Consider the following 23,454-nt stretch of genomic DNA (forward strand, 5'->3'; position numbering starts at 1 on the left):
ACATTTTCCACAGGATGGCTTGTCAACCAGGCAGTGTGGCTCATTTTTCTCTAACAAGCCACCTTGAGAAACCATGGTTTATGTTCAGGTTGTTCAGGGCCATTAACAAGCCACCTGCAGAAAATATCCTGTGTTCAGACAACATGCTAATACCATGTTTCAACAAACAACCCACAGTTCAACAACAACCCACACAAAACCACTGAGTGCCAGTTAACATGTTGTGTGAACGAAGTGTTAGAAGGCTTACCTAGTGCTAGGAAGTTTGTATTATCAGCAGCAACTGCACAGTGAATGGCCAGTGTTAATAATGTAATTGACACTGTCAATACTTTCTGCATTTAACATCCTTCTGGCCTCACTGTTTACAATTCTTTCCCACCGCCACCATATGCACTGTGTATAAACCAGAACTCACCATAATAATCCATGTATCTCATGAAGAGGGCTTACGACACAATTCATTTGTTCATCTTTAAGGTCCACAAGTTTCTCTGTTGCTTTTGCTGCAATAGACTCAGGCCGTAGCTAGACCTAAGGTTTATCCCAGGATCATCCCGGGTTCGTCCCTGCCTGAGCGCTGGATGCCCTGTGTGGCACTTAGATGAACAGGTTTGACCCCAGGACAATGCTGGGATAAACCTTAGGTCTAGCTATGGCCTAAGACAGCAACCCTCTGGAAATTGGCCTGAACATGTGCATTGCATTTAATTCCTATACCATTATGTTGTGCATGTGTGAACAGTAGTGTGCACCAGGCATCTTCCCAAAGCATAACTATTATTAGCAGGTAACAATGCCCCTTGGTCACAGGTGCAAGAAAAGGGCCTCAAAAGCAGCTTCTCTGTGTGTGTGTGTGTGCGCGCATGTGTGTGTGTGCCTGAGGATGAGCAAAGGGTCCCTTATCGCAGCAGAGAACCAGCTGCATTGATAGGCGGCCTTGTACTTCTTTCTCTGAATACGTTTACACACTATGCCTGTTAGGACCACACCTTCCTCCCCAGAGTAAATTCTGTGAATTAACCACTTTGCTTGGTTATCTCCTTCAGCCCAGAAGATTCCTGGGTCAGGGGGAAACAGGGCTGAGCAGCACAGACGGTGCAAGGGCTGCTGCTGCTGCACTGGTTACTCTTTCTTTTGAGCATAAGAGCCAGCAGGCTGGCTCAGAACATGCCTCTATCTTGTCCCTTCCATAGCGGCTCTGACAGATGGCAGCCATGGATTCCTTTAAACCAGGGATGGGCAACTTGTGGCCCTCCAGATGTTTTGGGCTACAAGCATGCCATCCGTCACCATTGGCTAGGGCTGATGGGAATTGTAGGTCAAAACATCTGGAGGGCCAAAACTTGCCTCCCCTTGGTTTGAACGGATATTTGAGCTGGGGATGAAAGGACCCAAAACAACCTCTGGATAATCAACAACAGGTCATCTGTTTGCAGTCCAGATCACAAGAGATGTCCCCCACCTTTCTTGATCAATTGTATTGCTCCTTGGTCCCTTCTTGTTGGCCTTTAAATGACAGCTGCTGTGCCTTAAGCAGGAATGTATGGATTTTGTTAAATACATTCTATCTGTGTTTCACAGATTGTCAGGTGTCTTTTGTTCCATCATCAGCTCATTGACAGAATCGAATTTTCCTCATTTTCCCAAACATGCATTCACGTTGCCAAGTGTGCACCTGTGCAAATCTGCACTTCCAGAAAAGAAAAGGGGGGGGCACATTTTGTGCAAATGTTAAAATACAGAAAATCCACATTGTCACACTTTAGCCTATGGGGGCGGGGTGGTACATTTTCAATCAGTGTGTTTTATTCCTTTCCCCAGTTTTTGTACAACTAAATTTGCATACAATTCTGTAAAGTAATAAATAAATAAATAAATAAATAAATAAATAAATAAATAAAAATAGTCCGCAATTCCATGGAATCTGAATGACCAAGAAAAATCCAGTCCGCTGTGGACCGGATTGATAGAACCCGTTTGAATCCATTGAGGATTTCTTGGACATCCCTAGTTTTAGATGAAATAAGATGACAAAATACTGCAACTGCTTGCTTCTCAGGAGACCTCCATGTAACAGACTTTCTCCTTCTACCTGCCTCTCATGGCCATCCTGTCTAGGGTAGCCAGTTACATGTTGCAATCAAGAAAAGAAAAGAAGCCATGCATTGCCAAAAGAAGAGGAAACAGGCTTGCACAAAAATGGCACATGCTAATGTATATTAAGGTGACCCTATGGAATGCAGGACAGGGCTCCAGTATCTTTAACAGTTGTGTAGAAAAGGGAACTCCAGTGGGTGTCATCTGCATGCCTGCAGCACCTGCTGAAATTCCCTCTTCGTCACAACAGTTAAAGCTGCAGGAGCCCTCTGTTGCGATGAAGAGGGAATTTCACCAGGTGCTGCAGGCATACAAATGACACCTGCTGAAATTCCCTTTTCTACACAACTGTATGCATAAGTGCAAATTTAGAAATAATTACTACAGTTTACACAGAAGTCCAATCCATCTCACCCTAGTGGGGTGGATTGTGGCCAGGTGGCCTGTCTGCTGGCTCATTCTGCTTAACCAGGTGCTACTGTGGATGGGCTACTTCAAGGCCTCTGTTCTCCCTTCTCCTGGCTTTTTCTGGTTGTTTATCTTTAAACCTGACTTGGAAGGGGCTGCTTTTAAAATATGGGATGATGACTTCCAATAAAGGGCTGTCCTCTGTAAAACAGGACCTCTGGATATCCCTCACTCCCTCAGTGATTGGGCAGGTTCCCTGTCCAGTTTGTTGGCTGTGATAATGGCTGAACTCCCTCTTCAGAGAGAAACCCCCTTCCCTCCTCTCGATGCCTGCTCCTTCCCTTCCTTTCCTCCCTTCCTTTTCTCTGTCCTTTCCACCCTTCCCCAGCCACCTGTCTTTAACTGCACTCCTTTCAACTCTCCATCTGCCTGAGCGACTGCTGCTGTGACCCTCCCTCTTCTGAACATTACACTTCCTTTGCCACTGTGATGCAGCACCGATGATTTATTCTATGCCACGTGGCCAGGCAAACGAAGAGAAGGAGCTGTCTTAAGACTGGGCCGGTTCGCAGGATCGCAACCAGGGAAATAAGTCATGGTGGCTTATTTCCTCTGCCAGGCCGGTTGGATTTCTTTAATTACCCTCTCTGACACATCTTGCCACATCATCCAAAACTGGGTGGCATGGCTTGTTTTGGGAGACAGAAGGAGGCAGCAAACCTCAAGTAGCCCGACAGGTTGAAGGTTTCTCTCTTCCTCAAATAAGCCATGGCTTTGGATGACACACCAAACCAGGATAATTAGGGAAGCCCTGGCAGCACACACAGGCTGGCACATTCCAGTATTCCGGAGCTTATTGCCTGGAATCTGGATTCCACATGGGTATCATAATAGCCATAGATGAGAGCCTGATCCCTTTTTATACACCCTCTTAAAAGCTTGCACTGTTGCATTTCTGCCTGACGCATAGCTGTTAAAGGCACACAGGAGCCCTGCCCCCTTCTAAAAAGAAAAAAAAGAGGAGGAAAGGGGGAGGGAAGGAGGCAGAGGTAGCAACCTCAACATTAGCAGCCCCTAACGAAAGGTGGAGGGACCCTTCTGTTGTGGCAAGATTATCGCCGCTTCAAATGGCTGCATCACTTATCAGGGGAGTATCTTGGACCGGCACAATGGGGCTGGGGAAAGACAATTCTTTGCGCTGGGCAGTTAAGCAGAGTTCATCTCCAGGGCAGGCCTGAGGGATGTTCACAGTTCGGAGAAGCCCGCAGAGGCTCCCTCCCATTCTCCGGAAACACCTTCCTTTCACAGTTTCTATCTGTCCTTCTACAAATACGGACGGATCAATCCCAGAGACCAACTAGGCAGCCAGGAGCACCTGCTGAAGCGATGTAAGGATGCCATCTTATTATCCATGTTTAGGCAATCTTATACACGTTTAGATCATCTTAGGCAGAGGGATGCTGGGAGTTGTAGGACTTCCGCCCCCCTGTCTGAAAACATGCATCGGAATGCACCCTAAATGCCTTGGGAAGAGAGATGAGCCAGTGTTTTCAAAGGAAGCACGAATCAGACTTCCTTTGAAAATGGGTTCCCCTCCATTCCAAAGGCACACAGTCAAGAGTATCCTGATCCCCACCAGCACACAGTTGTGAAGGAAAGGATGGACATGATCCTACCCGTCTGCTCAGGATTATGGAGGCTCCCTCCTATTATTATTATTATTTATATAGCACCATCAATGTACATGGTGCTGTACAGATTACACAGTAAACACTCCTCTTTCCATTTGTATCCGGCTCCCTGCCCATTAGAAGGGAAAGGGGCAAAGTCATTCCTACTTAGGGATGTCGGAGGAATGGGGTTTGGGTCTAGAGCTCAGCGAGTTTCCTCCGGCTTGGTCCCCCAGATGCCAGCTCAGAGACCCATGAGCTGCCTCGACTCCATTGCCCGTTCTATTGCGTGGTCCTTTTTTGTCCTTGAAATGGTTCTCTTCGCCTGCAATTTTGCACAAATTGTGCTATTTACGGCTGCAAATTTGTGCAAATCTCAATTTCTGTAAATGTCCTGCAAGTTTATGCAAAATCCCAGCTCATAGATAAAAAAGAAAAGTCACAAGCTCTCACTGGCACCCGCAGATGATCTAGCAGCTCACCCCGTATGCTCGCCAGGGTTGGGCAACCAGCAGGAATCTGGAGAGCAGAGTGGAAACAGAATGCAGGGGGAGTTCACCCACCCCCTTTCCCACCTCTCTAGGAGCCTAGACACATAGATGGAGAGGTCCTCTCATTTTCCTGGCTCTGCCCAAGGTTTTTTTTTAATTTGAAGTGATACACAGAAATGTAGTAGAAGGATCTTTTCTAACCAACTAATCAAACCAGGAAATTTTACCTGTTGAATCATAGAATCGGAAGGGATCTCAGAGGTCATGTAGTCCAATCCCATAGTCAATGCAGGCCCTACGGTGTAGGTTGCAGCTATAGCATCCCTGACAGGCGGCTATCCAGCCTCCATTTAAATACCTCCAGAGAAAGAGAATCCACCTCCGCTGCTGAACAGCTCTCAGTTAGGAAGTTTCTCCTAACGTTTAGCCAATGTCAACCATTCCTTGTAGGACTTGGTTTCCAGACTCATCATCATCTTGGCTGCTCTCCCTGGAATGCACTCCAACTTGTCAATGTCCTGCTTAAAATGGGGCACCCATAATTGGGCACTACTTTGAATGCAGCCTAATGCAGCCTAGAGTGGAACTATTACTTGAGGCACAGGTGAACTCAGTGGCAAAGAGCACCTTTTATCAGCTTAGGTTGATATACCAACTACGCCCTTATCTAGACAGAGATAGCCTAGCTACAGTTATCCATGCTCTGATAACCTCTCGTTTGGATTACTGCAATGCGTTATACGTGGGGCTGCCTTTGAAAACGGTCCGGAAACTTCAGCTGGTACAAAACAGGGCAGACCGCCTACTAACAGGGACTGGCCGGCGAGATCACATTACGCCAGTCCTTTTCCAGCTTCATTGACTGCCAGTCCAGATCCGGGCCCGATTCAAAGTGCTGGTATTGACATTCAAAGCCCTAAACAGTTTGGGGCCAGGTTATTTGAAGGAATGCCTCCTCCCATATGTACCTGCCCGGACCTTAAGATCATCTACAGGGGCCCTTGTCCATGAGCCCCTGCCAAAGGAAGTGAGGCAGGTGGCTACTAGGAGGAGGGCTTTCTCCGCTGTGGCACCCCGGCTGTGGAATGAGCTCCCCAGAGAGGTCCGCCTGGCGCCTACACTGTACTCTTTTTGTCGCCAGCTGAAGACCTTTTTATTCTCTCAGTATTTTAACATTTAATTTTAACTTAAATTTAAATTTTACTGTTCTAACTCTGTATTTTAATCTTACATCAATTTTGCTGCATGGTTTTATCTTGGTTGTGTATTTTGTATTTGTGTTTTTAACTTGTTGGTTGTTTTATTATGGTTTTAATTTTTGTGAACCACCCAGAGAGCTTCAGCTATTGGGCGGTATAAAAATGTAATTAATAAATAAATATTACTTCCCATGATCTGGACACTATGCTTCTGTTAACGCAGCCCAGGATCGCATTTCCTTTCTTAGCTGCTGTATCACACTGCTGGCTCATATTCAGCTTGTGATCCACTAGATCCTTTTCACATGTGCTGCTGCCAAGCCAGGTCTCCCCCATCCTGTGTCAGGCCACTGATAAAGAGAAAGGAGCAGTGCTTGGTGGTCAGCAGGGAGCTGGCAACTTTAGCAGTGAAGGAACTGAAAATTTTCAAGCATGGAGCTTAAGCAAACTTCCTTTGTCCACACACACACAACACACCTCTGAGAACAGAAATGCTGATCTGGGGGTGCTCCAGTAGGAATAGCTGGGTGGATGCGGACAAGGTGATCTAACAGTATTGGCTTGAAGATTCTCACAGGGAACCCAAAGCCATTCCTTCAATACGCCCTGCTGGGAAGCCCAACTTTTCTAGCACGAAGAGGCCCTTGCTGTTAATCTTTCAAATCTCTATGCTACACATTTACTCGTTTCCTAACAGGGAACTCCAAGCCATTGAAAACAACGCCAACAGTTACATAAATCTCAAGATAAAAAGTCTTGCAAACCCCCTCCTGTAATGCAGCCATTAGTAATTACCTAGTAATTACGGGGAGAATGAGGTACTTATAAACTCCATTTTAGGGGCATCTCAAACCCCTCAGTAGTATTGGTCACCTTGAAGTAACATGGGCTTGCTGAGGGCAAAAACAAACCCAGCCATGGTCTTATTTATATATATAATTCTTTCCCCCCCTGTGATCTGCAATGTACACTTTTCCCAGTCTAATAAAGAATTCACACAATGTCCAGAAGATTGCATCTTGAAAAATTTGTATTTCAAGCACCCACATAAAATCAAGTTTTGAACCTGTGAAAGGATTGTAAAAGTCCATCCATTGACTTCAACGCCATGTAAGGCAGCCTCCTACCATACTATGAGACTTCTCAGGAATGCCAGTTGTGGTTTCTTCATGTGTGCGTTTTCCTTGCTGGCTTATATCCAAAAATAGATCCACGCAGGAAGGGTTAAGTGTTTCAAATGAGGGCATTTGAGGAGGTTGTTTCACTGCCGACGGGGGAAGCGCCTGTTTGAGAATGAATAACCCATGGAAGAACTTGTAAAAATTTGACCATCTAAACCTAGCGTTACTTAACCCATTCATGTTGGAAGCTCTTAAAGGACTGTTTCTCTACCCACCCACCCACTGCAAGTAAGCCTCTTGCTGACAAACATTGGAGAGACTATTATGGGCAACACATGAATTGTGGAACAGCTGCCCCAAAGAAACTCACAAAGCCCTTTCTTTTCTTGCGTTAAACTGGCAGCCAACACTTATTTATTCCAGTAAGCTTTTGATCTTTGACAGTTACTGTACTACATTGATGCGATTTGTTTTGTTACATTTCATTGTTTTGTATCCGCCTATGTCTGCCCGCCAGCAGGACAGACACTGCCAGGAGGATGGATGCTGCACGTGTCCCTGAAATCTGCTCTGGAGTCTTGGGGATACTTCAAGATGAGTTTTAGGGAGGCCATGAGAGGTGGGGGGGGGGGAGGGAGCAAGGAAGGGGAAGTCCTGTGGTGTAAGCAGAGGTCTGCTCACACGATGTTGGAGGTCGCCCTGCGATTTTTAAAATCCATTTTAATGTTTGCATTTTAAATATGGTTAATTTAATCTAGTATGTTAGCTGCTTTGAATACGCTCACTCCATCGAGAAGCAGAATATACTGAAGTAAAATCAGTAACAATTATTGAGGGTTTTGCCGAGAGTTGGATTTATGGGTTGAGATCTAAGTGATGGCTGGGATCCAAATAGCAGGCCCAGCTGAGTTGTTGATTTCCTTCACTGAACATGGAATTTCTCTCTCTCTCTCACACACACACACACACACCGTGCCCGTGCTACATCCCAATTTCCATGAATTTCATGGAAGTTCCTCCGCTTCCAAAGCGGGTCTGCCACATGCCATGGGCGAGATGCTGTTGGGAGACATAAGGCCCAAATCCCTTTTGGCATGCAGAACGAGTTGTGCCATTCTTTCAATCCTGGATAATACTTTATTATATAAATGTTTATCAGTAGCTTTGAGAGCTTTGTTAGAAAGCAGGTTAACAACCTCGGTTAATGATAGTGATGGAAACCTTGAGGCAGTTTATTAACACAAGAGCCTGGGCAAGAAAAAAGGTTCCTTTTTTGGCAATCCAGCTAAATTTAGTCATGATGAAGTACGATTGGAAGAAAATGGGACTTAAGTTAGTTAGGATTAATTTGCTCCTTTGGTTTCAACAGAATGAAGCTATGATTAGCATTTGCTGGATCAGACCTAAGCACACTAAGGTTGCAATTCTGCACATGCTTACATGGGAGTAAGCACCACAGAACACATGCATATGATCTGGCTCCGTCGGGGTTAACAGCAACACATTAGCTCTCCTTTTTTTAAAGAAAGATTCTATGAAAAGCCACAGGCATCTCAACAATACTGGTGAAACAAACCACGCTTAGAAAAATGAAAGCCGATTTTTATTGTCATCTCCACAGCCCATCATTTGACACGAACATGCATACGTAATTTGGCTACGCACACACCACTTCTTTTTAAACGTTAGTTATTAAACATACAACATACATCCTTACAAAAAATGAGTCAAAATGCAAACTTAACTTTTTAAAACAAACAGTTTTTACTCATTTCTTTTTTCTTAAAAAAAAAAAAAAACTTTGTGTTGGGTACCATTTGTACAAACACAGTTAATTTAAACAAATCTGCTCTTAATTTTTCTCATGGTTGCACATAAAAAAGCTGCAATAGAAAATGAAGTCACTGAGGGTTCCTTTCTTTCTTTTTAAATAGCAGAAATAGGCAGTTTTGCCATGCACAAGAAGCAATATTAAATATTAGTTTTTCAAAAACAAAAAGAAAAAAAAACCACGTTTAAAAATATTTAGTTCAAGTCACAGAACTTTCTCCAGTACAGAGAAATCCCAACGCAACGTAGAATTAGCTGCCACGTAGAATGGCCATTCTGAAAAGTAAAAAATACCTTCCAGAGTTGAGAAATTTCATTGATTTTGGCACAGAAAAGAAGTTATCTTACTCTAGAACAAGAACGTGATTTTTTTTTTTAAATGGAAGAGGACAAGAAAAAAGTGAAAAGCAAGACTGAACAAGATAGTAGTTGCAATCACTTAAAAAAAACATCTGTGCATCTCAGTCATTGCAGAATACTGTTTACAGTAGGGCATAATTTCCAGGTAACTGTTATTGCAACATAGATTTAATTTGCTTGGAGGTAGTCTCATCGTTCAAATGTTTTGTTGTGTACCTAAAAAGGAAAAAAAAAAGAGTTTACGGGAGTGTTCGTTGACACCTTGTACTTCTGGGGAGAGCGATCTTATCACCCCTAGACAATGGCTCAGGGCCACAGACAGCACTCCAACCTCGGACCCTGGAGTCTGAGCTCCACGTCCCCCTTGCAGCCAGCATGGAGAACAACACATTGGGGTGCCTTTATGAGTTCACAAATGTGAGGTCGTAGAGGAAGGGAAGGGTATGTGTCGGTGGGCAGGGAGGTGAGGTGACTGGATATGCAGGGACAAGAGCTATCCCTGGCCATCCACAGCCTCCTTCCCTCCCCTGCTCTGAACCTTGGCTAGATGGGTGAAAATGCCTGTCTAGCTAAAATGCAGAGACAAGAGGTTCAACATGCCTCCCACTCTGCATTGGATACTTGGAGGCATACAAGTTCTCAGGGCAGAGCACATAGGACTGTGCCTAAAAAGACTGATATTGAGACAAGACAATGTACTGGGGCAGCTGTGGTCCTTGGCCAGTCCCTTCCCTTTGGAGTACCCAATGTGTCCTGCCACAGGGATTCTGGGCAAATGCTGAGAAAAGGTCCATCAGCACATAATCACGGTGGGTTTAGCTTCCTATATTCTAATCATCAACTCAATTCTATGAGTGTGGATCCTTATGGAGCCAAAATGGCACCATCCATGCACAGGGCGGGGCGTATCAGCAGTCTTGGGGAAACCACAAGGTTTGCAAAAGTACAAAAATATTTAGAATAAAACTCTCAAAAGACGGGGAAGGGGGGGGAGACGAGAGATATGTTCAGCACGCAGAATGCTGAATGAAGGTCTTCTTTTGTGGGAAAGGGATGGAAAAACAATGTGGGGTGGATAGGAAATGGGATGGAGTATCCTGGAAGAGGGTATGAACAGCTTGGAAAAAACTCCACAATGCAACATTTTCTTGCAGGTCCCATTAATTATCATTGTAGTACTATTGTAGTACTATGAGGCTCGCCTGGTGCCAACATTGTTATCTTTTCGGCGCCAAGTCAAGACTTTTCTCTTGTCCCAGGCATTTAACAGCATGTGCTGAGTTTTTTTTTTTTAAACTATCCCCAGAATAGTTGTCTTAAAAGGGTATTGTCTGATTTTATGCTTTTTATGGTTTTAAATTCTGTATATTTGTTTTTAATGTTCACTGTTTTAATTTTTGTAAACCGCCCAGAGTGCTTCGACTATGGGGCGGTATATAAATGTAATAAAGAATAAATCATCATAGTCATAACAGAAAGGGAAGCAGTGCTCAAACCCCAACCGCCTCCAAAGGAGTGTGCATGCCATCATTTTGCAGGAAAAGCCCAGATCATCACTGGGTGCAGAATTCAGTCCCTGAAAAACTGAGCTCCTTTTATAAACCATCAAAAACCATATTTTTGATGGTTTAAAATTTTGTATACTTTTTAATGTTCACTGTTTTTAACTTTTTTAAACCGCCCAGAGAGCTTCGGCTATGGGGTGGTATATAAATAAATAAATAAATAAATAAATAGTTTCTAACCCTCTGCTTGGATCCAAACTTAATTCATACTTACAGTAGACACCCCTTGAAAAGAAATGGTACTTTAGTCCTGACTAACTTCAGAACCCCACTGATTTCAATGGGTCTATCGGAAGTATGACTAAGTTTCGATCCATCCACTTGTGATAACTTGAAGCTATGTTTGAAAGTGTGCAGCTCTTCCATTTCCTTGCATCATCTATGACTAGCTAAACCAGAATTATGCAAAAAATTGAGGGGGGAAATTATATAAAGAGGATGGAATAATTAGGCAAATTTGCACAGGTTAAACAGGTTATAGAATCCTGCTGTTCTTGACACAGAACTTGGATGAGTTGGGTAAAGAATGTTAAACTTCTGTAGTCTGCTCCTAAGCTCTAAACTAAGTAAGCCAGTGGCTTACTAAGTAACCTTTATGCATTCTTAACAATTGCATTGCAGAGTGGCTGAGCGAATCACACGCCAATCCTTGTTACAACCATGATGGCATTCTTTCAACGTCAAGAAGCATGCGTAGAGCTGTAAAACATGGTGTCCGGGTTCAGACAATCAGCGGTGGAACAATACAGCGTCGGCTGTTTCCCCCGCCCCTTATGTGCCAGCTGCGCAATCGGGATTACCACAATTATCCACACCATGAGTTGCCATGCGGTCCAGGCATACTGCATTTCCACCCACCCTACAACTCATGGCTTGCAGTAGGGGTTGCAGAGTTGGTGATGCACTATGCCAGCACTGAATTCTGATAACATGGCAACCCACAATGCGACATGGGAAATTTGGGTGACCCCGCTAATGTGGGGAAAACATCCGATGCTACATTGTTTCCCCTGCTAATCATCTGAACAACCTGTGTGTGCGCGCGCTCATTCTGCACTAGTAGGTCTTGCTTACCAGTGTAAAACATTACTTTTTAAAAAACAGGAGTTGGGATTTTCAGTCATTTCATTTTCAAGACTTAGGTACCTGAGAGCATTTAGAAGGCCTTCTACGCTGTTTGGAGGTTGGTCTTTGAGAACTTTGATGCATCCTTTCATCTAGAAGTTAATACAAAGGACGGTGGGGGAAACACAACACAATACTTCAAAACAGGTCTCAGTAGTTTGCAACAGTTCCACAGCCTAAAATTTTAGCTTTCAGGAAGGATCTGCAATGCGCTCTACAAAGGGCTACCATTGTACCTAGTTCGGAAACTTCAACTAGTTCAAAATATGGCAGCCAGGTTGGTCACCAGTACACCTGGGGTGAGCATATTACCCCAACATTAAAATCACTCCACTGGCTGCCAATTAGTTTCCGGGCAAAGTACAAAGTGTTGGTCATTACCTTTAAAGCCCTAAATGGTTTGGGTTCAGGTTACCTGCGGGATCGCCTTCTCCCATATAGTCCGCCCCGCACACTCAGGTCCTCTGGGGTGAACTTACTTCAGTCAGCTAAAACTAGGTTGACATCAGTTTCCCAGAGGACCTTTTCTTCTGTCGCCCCCAGATTGTGGAATGGCCTGCCAGAGGAGATTCGTAGTATTAACTCTCTGTGTGATTTTAAGGCAGCTTTAAAGACTAGCCTTTTCTGGCAGGCCTATCCAGATCAATGTAAAATCATGAATTTTTAAGATGTATTGATTCCTGTTCTAATGTTGTTCCCTGCCTCGATCCAAAGGGAGAGGCGGGTAATAAATAAATAAATTATCATCATCATCATCATCATCATCATCATCATCATCATCATCCCAGTCCTCATGTAAATGTGACCGTCTTAATTCAAGGGATGACAACAATATTGCTGTGGCCATCATAGAAAGTCAAGGCGAGGCCCTGCACACAAGCCCAGTTTAGCTGTGAACCTGAAGGCAGTCCCAGAGCACTTATGCTGGAGCTGCATAACATGGAAACTGGCTCTGAACCAGTATACTTTATTTCAATGCTTAGAAGCACTTTAGAACACATCTGTTTGTATGAATATCTTTGTGTGTTCTTGAAAAATCCTCTCTCCACCCCCTTTCCCCATATCTACCACACAGAGAGAGACAGAAATGGAAGGAATAATTGTTAACTACTCAGTCCCAGAACTTACATCAATTTTTGAAGTTTTTGCAAAAGCGCCTACTGGATGCACATGGTCGTAGAGAATTATGACACCCACCATTACCCTCAGACAGAACGAAACTGTTTCCTCATTTGTGAACCTGCTTCTGTATTCCCTGGAAATATAACACACATACAAAGAAGACAGTTGGTTATCAGAAGCTGAATTACAAAGCAAAATATCTACCTGTAACTTCAGCAACTTCAGTTGAGTGCCTTATATAATAGCCTTCTCAGAGAAGTGTTACTTCCTTTAAATAAACCCCACACTTGTGGGTGGGTGGACAGAACTTGACCTTGGATCATAAGGGTTGGTGTCCAGGAATTTCTCACCTTCTGCCTATGGTGCGGCTTGTGAAAACCATCTCTGATGAGTTATTGCACAATAGCCAATTCTGGCAGGTTCACAGGTTCAGGTTATCAAGCACCAAGTTCAACCATCATATCAGTTCTTGTCCACTGAACACAGGCTGCCGCAGCCCTGAACCACCCACAGAGCACAGCTTCCCTTTGGCTATCAACCAAAGCCTGGGCTGGACTGAACTCTTGGCTGAAGACGAATGGTGCCACTTAGAGCACCCTCCAGGCAAAGGCACGGCGTAGCCCTTTTAGTTTTCTGAATTATGTATGAGATAAACCATTTACAAAACTATGGAGATGCCTTCCGATATATTCCAGTGTTAAAATATTAAACAATATTCCCACAAGAACCAGCAATGCGATGTGTACCCCAACTGCAAAAGAAAAAATGGAACTGTTGAGACATCCCTGAGAGGAATGTGGCTCCCTGTTTGCTATCTCTAAGGAGCAGTGGGGCTACTGGAAGAAGTGGGGGGATACTCCTGAATGCACCCACCCACGGCTGATATCTGACTGGACAGAGCAGAGCAGAGACTTCCTTCCCTGATCTTCCTTATCACCACTCAGATCTCCTCGGGGTCCTTCTGGCAGAACTATTTTATGACTGCCCTGAGCTCCTTGTTGGGAACCATCTAAGCATCGGCTAAAGTGACATATTCCCCCACTCCATCAGTTCCTGCCTCAGGAAACTCCCCATGCAGAATTCTTCACAAACTCCTCTCCTCCTTCTCACACTGCCCTTGGGGATCCGGAAGCAGAGCAAAAACAGGCCGGCCAGCTTTGTCTCAGGGGCCTGAGGTTCCCCACCCCAGGATTAAAAAAGAAAAAGGGAAAAAGTGAGAATATTAAGGCCACTATAGAATCACTATGCATTTTACACTGGTAGATAAAAACTGGTGTAAGACCAAGCCTCCCACTGGTTGAGTTACTTGAAGACATGATGACATTTTATGTATTTATTACATTTCTATCCATTTCAGTAGATCACACACCTCTTGCAGTAGATGCAAGTGACAAATTAATTTGGATGATTTCCTCTCCACCTTGCTGCCTTTCTTTGTCTGTGCTAATAAAGACTCTATTCTGGTTATATACATGGCCAGATAGAGACCACGCCATGTACATTCTCATACATAGATTTTCACTCATTCAAGGGTAACCAAGAAACAGAACCTTTTCTTTTACTTTCTCCCACATACGTGACTGACAGCCACTGATGTGGGAGAAAGAAAAATGCTGCTCTTGGGGACTCGGTTATGGCAGGGGCAAGATCCGCACATCCCACCCTCTCGAGCATCGCCTCCTTCCCCATTCCTACGCTAAATGTGGCTTTTGGGACGGAAGCATTCCCTTGGGGAAAACGCAGGGCTCGATGAGGGGAAGCCACATCAGTTCCATGTCTTGTACAATGCAACGGCCTCAAGGATGGATGGGAAGCAGGAGTGGAGAAGTAAGGGAAAGGACTAGCACTCTCCATGCCCTTTCCTCTCCTCTAGATGGTGGCACGTACCACGATGAAACCATCCGATTATTTTATTCTTCCTTATTCTAGGTTTTTGCTTTTCCACGAATCATGGCGGCTTTAGCAAACATAAAACTGTTCTGATTCATGATTTATTGCATATTGTAAGTACGATGAGATCGCTTGGGAGTGTCTGATTCTTACACAATGTTTGAAATGTTTCAATAAACAAACGAGTGGCGTTTTCTTCTGCACTTGGCTTAGGACCACGTCCGTGTTTGCTTTTTACTGATGTATAATGACGGAAGTAGCCCTTCTACTTACGGAGTTTCCAGCATGACTCGGCAAACACTGGCCATGGTGCTTAAGCAATCTGTGGTATTTTCTATGGGTAAATTCTTGTTCTGTAAACAGCACAAGAAAAAATAGTTAATTTAATTAACAGGGGTCTGGAAACAAAGCCCTATGAAGAGAGACTGAAACAACTGGGCATATTTAGCCTGGAGAAGAGAAGATTGAGGGGAGACATGATAGCACTCTTCAAATACTTAAAAGGTTGTCACACAGAGGAGGGCCAGGATCCCTTCTCGATCCTCCCAGAGTGCAGGACACGGAATAACGGGCTCAAGTTACAGGAAGCCAGATTCCGGCTGGACATCAGGAAAAACTTCCTGACTGTTAGAGCAGGACGACAATGAAATCAGTTACTAGGGAGGTTGTGGGCTCTCCCTAGAGGCATTCAAGAGGCAGCTGGATAACCATCTGTCAGGTAGGCTATAGGGTGGATTCCTGCATTGAGCAGGGGGTTGGACTCGATGGCCCTTCCAACTCTACTATTCTATGATTCTATGAAATGGAAACAGCACTACAATGGGGCTTGTTCAGACAACACATTAAGCCATGGTTAGGCTGCTAACCCTTTTGCAGCAAATGGTTAGTGAGTGTGTTTAAACCATGGTTATGTAGCCATCCTGGTTAGGAATGGTTCACATGAAACGCTAAGGCATTATGTTTAGCTCAAAATGCTTAACCACCATGGCTTAGCATGTTGTTCAAAGAGGGTCATTATTTGCTTGGCTTGTCAAGACTCATAAGACTCATTAAACTATTTTACAAGCAGGGAACTGAGATGAAGAATCAGGCAAAGGGCACCCATATAAGCCTACTAGAGCAAAGTAAACTTCTCACAGCCTCAAACATGCAAAGTGCTTGTTGTTGTAGTAGCATTGAGTGTGCTATTCCTCATTTGGTGCAGTGGGGTCAATAGTAGAATTTTTAGGTTCCGAGTACAAAAGGCCCACAAATGGCAGGGGTAGCTTGGGAGGAGGAGAACTGGGTTGCACATAACCGAATTACTGAAAGACAAAGCCCGTCATATGACAGGTGCAGAAGAGCAGTCTGGTGAGGAGGTTAGTGTGTTTTGCCCCCTCTGCTAGGCCGGAAGCTCCTGGCAGTTATCTTTCTTCAGAACTTGAAACTTCCATAGAAGGCCGCAGTTCTGAGAAACATCTCTTGATGGCGCCAGAGGGTAAAAACTATTTCTTGGAACTTCCATAGAAGGCCGCAGTTCCGAGGAACATCTCTTGATGGCGCCAGAGGGTAAAAACTATTTCTTGGAACTTCCATAGAAGGCCGCAGTTCCGAGAAACATCTCTTGATGGCGCCAGAGGGTAAAAACTATTTCTTGGAACTTCCATAGAAGGCCGCAGTTCCGAGGAACGTCCCTAAATGGTGCCAGAGGGCAAAAACTATAACTGGCTTGGAGGAGCAGTCTGGGCTTTTACACATATGGTAACTCAGCTCTACAATGCAAAACCTGTACATTTTGAATCCCATCTCCACAGAAAGTTTCATGCAAAAGTCTGTCAATGAAAGACTCTTCAGCAGCATGAATTCATTTTCCAGAGTTAAAGCTGTAATTTCAACACTTGCCCTAACAAGGCAATCTATTCACTCACATACCTCTGAAACAAATTTTGTTGTGGCATCACTTAAGGTTTTCAACATTGGTGTTGCTTCAGCATAAAATAAAGACATTCTGTTAGCCAATTCGTTATTTACTTCATTTTCGCCTTCTGCCTACCAAAAATAAGAATAAAAATCACTACCTTAATTGGTTTTGAATAAATAGGTAAACGGTACAAGGATGACAAAGAAGCACTTTCTTCACTTCTACTGGGAGGTTACCTACTGGAACATTGTTGATTCTCATACGACTCAAGGTTCTTCTGTAGTAGCTGAAGTCATTCTGAATTGCAGGATTTGTCATCTGGAAAGAGGAACAGGATAAAGGTAAGTAAGTCCTGATGAAAAATCTACATAACTGTGTTTATCCACCCGACCTCATTCAAAAGGGCTCTAAGACGTCAAATCTGCAAAATGCTTGGAAATGAGGCTGCCTGGCATTTCTAGGTCGTTGCAGTGGAGTTGAATTTGTGGCAGTGGTCTAGAAGCAGCTCCTACACAGTGCTTTGTCAAGGAAGAAGGTTATATAACGGGGCTATTAAATGTACTTCAAAACTCCAAGTAAGTGATTGCCATAATACATAATCAGGAAAAGGTAGCTGCTGGCCTGGGCACGTCAACACTGCCAGTGGAACAGGTAGCTGAATTTACATTTTGGAAGCACGACCAAACTGCTCCTGGGGCGAGACCTCTTGCAACCTGTGCTACTGTGAGAAACAGGATGATGGATTAGATGGACCTCGGGTCTGAAACAACAGGGCTCCTCCTATGTTCTTAATGTGAACTTGTGATGTAACTGGCCTGAACAATCACTTACGAGGCCTTGTGTTGAGACAGCTGCTCCTACACAAGGCAGAGGGTGCCCTACTTGGCTGCCATCCAGTACCAGAGACTGTAAAGTGCTTAGGGATTTTCTTGCCTGCTCTCAGCGACATCTGATGGATGACCGAATATCAGTATGCATTCTGTAATATGCGTCACAATACTTTTAAAATGTGTAGTGTTTTTTTTATTGTTGCAAGGTATTATTGTTTTAAATTGTTGTACCTGCCCTGATGGCTTTTTAGCAGATAAAGCGGTATATAACCGTCAAGAAATAAATAATAAAATATTGTGACCACCTGACTGGAGAAGTGCTATTCAGATGCTATTTTGAACTTACCTTCAGCTCATCAAACCGAAGTGTGAAATGGAGGATTTCTGCAAACTGTTTTGCAAGAGCCTGCTCTCGCTCCAGGTGCTGTGTGGGAGAATATGGAGTGCTTGTCAGGGCCCCAAGGAGACCTCGTAATGCAGCTTCTACATGAAACAACAGGGGAAATAGTTATATAAAATAGTGTCAACATGTTGAATGTCCTGGCATGTTGAATAGTTACGAAAGTAGGATGTAATCCAGGGATTATAAAACACTGGGTGCCAGTGGATAGTCTAAACAAACACATTCAGCCTTTCTCAAAAAGCAGCTGATACTGGTGGCTAGATCCAGAGGAGATTAAAAATTAAGAAACAGAAATGAATAGCAAATTGCAACACTTCTGTGTAGGTAGTACGTTATTGTTATATGTCATTAGTGGTAATTTCATCTACCCTGCTAAAGTTGTAGCTAAGACTTTGGGATCCTAGTCTAAAGTACCACATTGTAGTTTTTGAACTATTATGGAGAAGACCAATTTATTAGCTAATAGAGAGACACTTACCAAGTCTTTGAGAAAATTCATAGAATTTCTTTAGTTTGCCCACTAGAGGGACAACTGCACCCCATGCCTTTTCCTGGAGCCTCTCATCAGTGGGATGCTGTATCGCCTGGAAAAATAAAACATGTCCAAAGATGTTTGTTTCATAAGATGGAATGTTCCCTGTATTCAGGACTTCTGTCTGTCTGTTAGCAACATCAGATAAGCAAACCATAAGACCTCAAAACAGAGGTATCATTCTGCATGTTCCGGGAAGACAGAGATATACCTAGATGAAGTTTTCAGTATACACAAGTCTCACTCTCATGTCAAAAGTTCTTCTGTGGAGAATGAGGATCACCCCAATGCAATGGGAAAAGTGGGAGAAAGAGGAAACGGAATTGTGTTGCTGATGATTAGGTCTTGTGATACTTGGGAATCTGCCTTATTATTGCCAGATCATTGCTCCCACCAATGGGCAGAGCTCTCCAAGCTCTCAGGCAGAGGCCTTTTCCAGAGCTGCTGTGCCTATCAACTGGAAATGCCAGGGAATGAACCTGAGACCTTCTGTATGCATTATAGAATCATAGAATATCAGAGTTGGAAGGGGCCTACAAGGCCATCGAGTCCAACCCCCTGCTCAATGCAGGAATCCACCCTAAAGCATCCCTGACAGATGGTTGTCCAGCTGCCTCTTGAAGGCCTCCAGTGTGGGAGAGCCCACAACCTCCCTAGGTAACTGATTCCATTGTCGTCCTGCTCTAACAGTCAGGAAGTTTTTCCTGATGTCCAGCTAGAATCTGGCTTCCTTTAACTTGAGCCCGTTATTCCATGTCCTGCACTTTGGGAGGATCGAGAAGAGATCCTGGCCCTCCTCTGTGTGACAACCTTTTAAGTATTTGAAGAGTGCTATCATGTCTCTCCTCAATCTTCTCTTCTCCAGGCTAAACATGCCCAGTTCTTTCATGATGTTCTATTACCGAGCAATCTTGCATTTCAACTCCCCATGGACACACACAGCTGCCTGCACAACCCAACTGCATACCATACCACAATCTAAGGCACTGCCTGGGAGAAATAGCTCCCAACAATCAAATATGGATGGATAAAAGATGAGAAAAATGTGATACATTGAAATCAAAGTGCAAGATTGAAGGAAGGAGTATAGATGGCAGTGCCCCAAGTGAGAAACAGCCAGCTTTGTATGCGCACTATAAACTGGAAAGGTCTAAAGTGACCTCCCTGGCAGGACTGCTCAGAGGGCACGCTAGATCAAGATTGTGAAGCACTTTGCACACTAACCATACTATAATACTGGTAATAACCGGTCTGTTATTAGAATGTTTTAGCACCTGTGGCACTAACTGACCTTTACTGATCTGTATTAAGGTCGCAGCAAACACCAATGTGAAGTATGACAGGACACCTGAATTGATTACAAGATACCCCGTCCAATAATGACTTACCTCTCGTATTTCATGACCGGCTCCTCTGTACGACTGCAAGTCTTCCAGGATTCCTTCTGCATCCTTTAACACTACATTTACCTGATTATAAATTTCTTTTTCTGACTCTGTAGGTTGAGCATCTAAACCACAGGAGAGCATATTAGGTAATATTTGCAGTTTCTTAATTTTCATATACAAACATCTTGAGCACTGAATGTTGTGTTTTAAATTGTCATAAAAAGATTTTTCTATTAGAGCACATTTGCAATCTCTGGGTCTAAATGTATCCAGGGCATCTTACAATGTAATCTTACTTCTAGTAATTCATATGCAGCTACCAACAAATCTAGGTTAACCATGACACTGATGGATGATGATGATGATGATTAATCTCTTTCTTGCTCATAGCGGTTTTTCTAGATGAACATGACGGGCTTTGCCAAGTCATGCTGTCTTTTACAGACTCAGGAATTTCCTGACAATTGAGTATGTCTAATTATGACTGCTTCCTAGATGTTGGTGTGGATATATTTTGGTAGGCCCAAAGATTTTCTGTATAGTTTTTCGATGTGATGCCAGTGACTGATGTGACTAATGTATTATTATTATTATTGTTGTTGTTGTTGTTGTTGTTGTTGTTGTATTCTGGAAGCTTTGTTTGTCAAACTAGTCCTGGTCAGTGAAAGGTTAGAGATATACAAATATTGCTAACTTGGCATTCCCTGTTCTAAGGGTGCAGCAAAACCCCGCAGAATATAAAAGGTAGTATCATACCTTTAATGAGTAGGGAGTCCCTATGTTGGATGTTTGCTGATTCAGTATGCAAACATGAGAGGAAGAATCTAAATTACCCTAGCAATTTTAGTTTAAACTACGGAATACACAGCCAATCAATGAATAGGCACCTACATTTTCAGACAAGCTGTCATGCAACACCCAAGGAGACAGGGGCAAGAGATCAGTGGCAGAACACCTGCTTTGCACACAGCTCAATATCTGGCATCTTCCATTAATAGCATCCCTGCCCTAGAACCTGAAGAACAACTGTCAATCAGAGTCGACAACACTCAGCTAGCTGGATCAGTGGCCTGGCTCAATAAAAGCCAGGTCCATATCTCCCTAAATAATCATTCCAAAAGATATCCAGACCATGTGGCATTTGTGTAAATCTGTCTTAAGTTGAAAACACTTTTGGAAGTATCAGTGCCTCTGATGAGACAGAGGAACCGCCTAGTCAGATAAAAAGTTTGTATGTACCTCTAGTGGGATGTTACTACACAGCTATAGGTGGCTTTTAGGAACAGACCAATAAAGTGAAATAGGAGAACTGTTCCAAACCATGTTGAATCAGTATCTATTTTGGCTTCTAGCTAACGCCTCTATTCAAATAGCAGTGATTTCTGAAAGTTATTTACTACAATAGGTGACTTTTTAATGGGAAAACTCATTACAGTCTCACAGGCTGCATTCAGGCGAATATATATCAGTTTAATGGATTGCGATATGCACCAGCATTTTGTCTGCACATGCAGCCCTTTTGCACTGAACCTCAATAAGCCAGGAATTCTCTAATTTGCCATAATTTCCTACATCACCCAACCCGGGAAATTAGGGTTACCAGCGCCAGAACAAGCCAGGATTTTAAACCAACTTCAAAACATGGTTTAAGATCCTAGGTTGTTGCAAAGTTGATAACCATAGTTTCCCAGTTTGAATGAGATGGGGATCTATAATATGACTTTTGGCCTTCCGAGATGTGCAGCAAAAAGAGGAATAAAGGGGAAGCATGCACAGGCAAAAAGCTCATACATATCCCAAATGATTAAGGTGCGATGCGATAGTCCAAACAGAATCTCAGATAACTGGCAAATTCTTTTATGCTTAATAATAATAAATCTAAGGAGGCCCAGAAGAACAGATATGTATTAAATCCACAGCAACATTTAATCTTCACAGCAGTAAAGATAATCTTCCCACTGTATTTGAAGTCTGCAACTAACAAGTAAAAGCTTCTGCCCATGTGGTCTGTCTCAATGTGTTTACACACATACAAAGAGGTAGCAGGACCCAAACAAATAAAACTACAAGGAAAAAAACCATCCTAATTTGTAGCAGTTAATAAGGTTTTTCTTATTCATTACTCAACTGGTGTGAAGTTGATACATGAGATACAAGATGCATACTTTAAAAAAAAAGAAGAACAGTTCTCACTTTCAAAGTCAAGGAAAAAATTTGGTCCCTGCTCAAGGTCTGTGCACGTCAAAACTTTAAGAAGGTTCCCCATGTTAAGGTACCTGTTGAGACAAGAAGGAGAAAGGACACACATGCTAAGAAAAAGTAAGGGAATTCAGGAGTAAAGGAAAAATGTGTACATTTCCAGAAAGCTGCCCATGCAAGCTTTCATTTCATGGTATGATGCATGCAACAGGAATATTAACACCAACCTCCCAACATCCTAAGATGAAAATTGGTTCTCCCATACAAAATGGAGGATGGAGGAACCTCCTTCAGCAACTGAAAACAGAAAACTACACCCCATGTAGTTATCCAACACATTATTTGCTTCCTCTTTCACATTCCTGGTATGCCCACTGTCTACAATTTCATATTTAAAACTTCAATTCCATTGCACACAGATTTATTTCCCCTTCCTTCCCTGGTTTCACTTCAGAAGATATATGAATATTCTTTTCTATTTAAATTTAACAGATTCCAAACTCATACAGCCTTCCCCAACCTGGTGCCCGCCAAATATACAATTTATTACAATTCTCATAATCCCCAGTGGCATGGCCAATACCATGATGGGAATGATGGGAGTTTAGGCAGTCTTATATCCTCATCTTAAGTATCTAGCAAACCTAAAAAAAATCAATTCCCCTTTTCCTTCTATAATCAGCCTTTTCTTCTAACTCTTACTCTGCATGGTTACTTATTTGATTAACTTCCAGTTTCCCCAACCTCCAACCCCTTTTGTGCTAAAAGGGGAAGGGTGAATCATAACTACTGTTATTTGCTCATTTATTATTTACTTATTTGGCAATATTTATGAATCACTTATATTAAAGAAATATCTATACATCATCTTATAAAAATTCTCCTTAAGCTTTGCACATAGTGTAAATTTTAAACCGTTTCCCCACATATTTTCCCATTCTTCCATTAAGATGTTATGTCCAACGTTCTGTGCCCATTTTGTCATACAGTCCTTGTTCATTCTCTGTCTCATATCTTAACAATTTATACATCTTTGCAACATGTTCATCATTTGTACATAATGATATTTCAAATTCAGATTTTATTTGTTCAAATCCATAATTTTTCTTATCTAATTTAAATCTTTCCATAATTTGTGCATTAGAAAACCATTGACATGTATGACCTTTTTCAACAATTCTCCTCTTGTTTTTAACTTATGTTCCCCTTGTGACAATTCCAATACATCATTATATGTCAACCATTTATGCATACTTGTAAAATCCCTTCTATTAAATGCCTCTTGCATTGATACCCATAATGTTGTTTTCTGACAAAATCT

General features: G+C 42.9%; 1 protein-coding gene across 6 annotated transcripts in view; it reads right to left on the bottom strand.

The window, feature by feature from the left end:
- Positions 1 to 8,570: 8,570 nt before the first annotated feature.
- Positions 8,571 to 23,454, bottom strand: part of CYRIB (CYFIP related Rac1 interactor B) — an 87,306-nt gene continuing 72,422 nt past the window's right edge. For all 6 annotated transcript variants that reach the window (XM_063131144.1, XM_063131147.1, XM_063131146.1 and 3 more), the window contains 10 exons: positions 22,128 to 22,210; positions 19,935 to 20,056; positions 18,493 to 18,598; positions 17,958 to 18,094; positions 17,022 to 17,099; positions 16,793 to 16,909; positions 15,155 to 15,234; positions 12,998 to 13,124; positions 11,887 to 11,961; positions 8,571 to 9,391 (listed from right to left, as the gene is read on the bottom strand). In XM_063131144.1, the coding sequence (XP_062987214.1) occupies positions 9,332 to 9,391; positions 11,887 to 11,961; positions 12,998 to 13,124; positions 15,155 to 15,234; positions 16,793 to 16,909; positions 17,022 to 17,099; positions 17,958 to 18,094; positions 18,493 to 18,598; positions 19,935 to 20,056; positions 22,128 to 22,200 (975 nt within the window). In that variant the 5' untranslated portion in view covers positions 22,201 to 22,210 and the 3' untranslated portion in view covers positions 8,571 to 9,331. The remainder of the gene's footprint in view (positions 9,392 to 11,886; positions 11,962 to 12,997; positions 13,125 to 15,154; positions 15,235 to 16,792; positions 16,910 to 17,021; positions 17,100 to 17,957; positions 18,095 to 18,492; positions 18,599 to 19,934; positions 20,057 to 22,127; positions 22,211 to 23,454) is intronic.

The sequence above is a fragment of the Elgaria multicarinata genome, chromosome 7 (assembly GCF_023053635.1).
Source record: "Elgaria multicarinata webbii isolate HBS135686 ecotype San Diego chromosome 7, rElgMul1.1.pri, whole genome shotgun sequence".
In the NCBI taxonomy this organism is placed as follows: domain Eukaryota; kingdom Metazoa; phylum Chordata; class Lepidosauria; order Squamata; family Anguidae; genus Elgaria; species Elgaria multicarinata.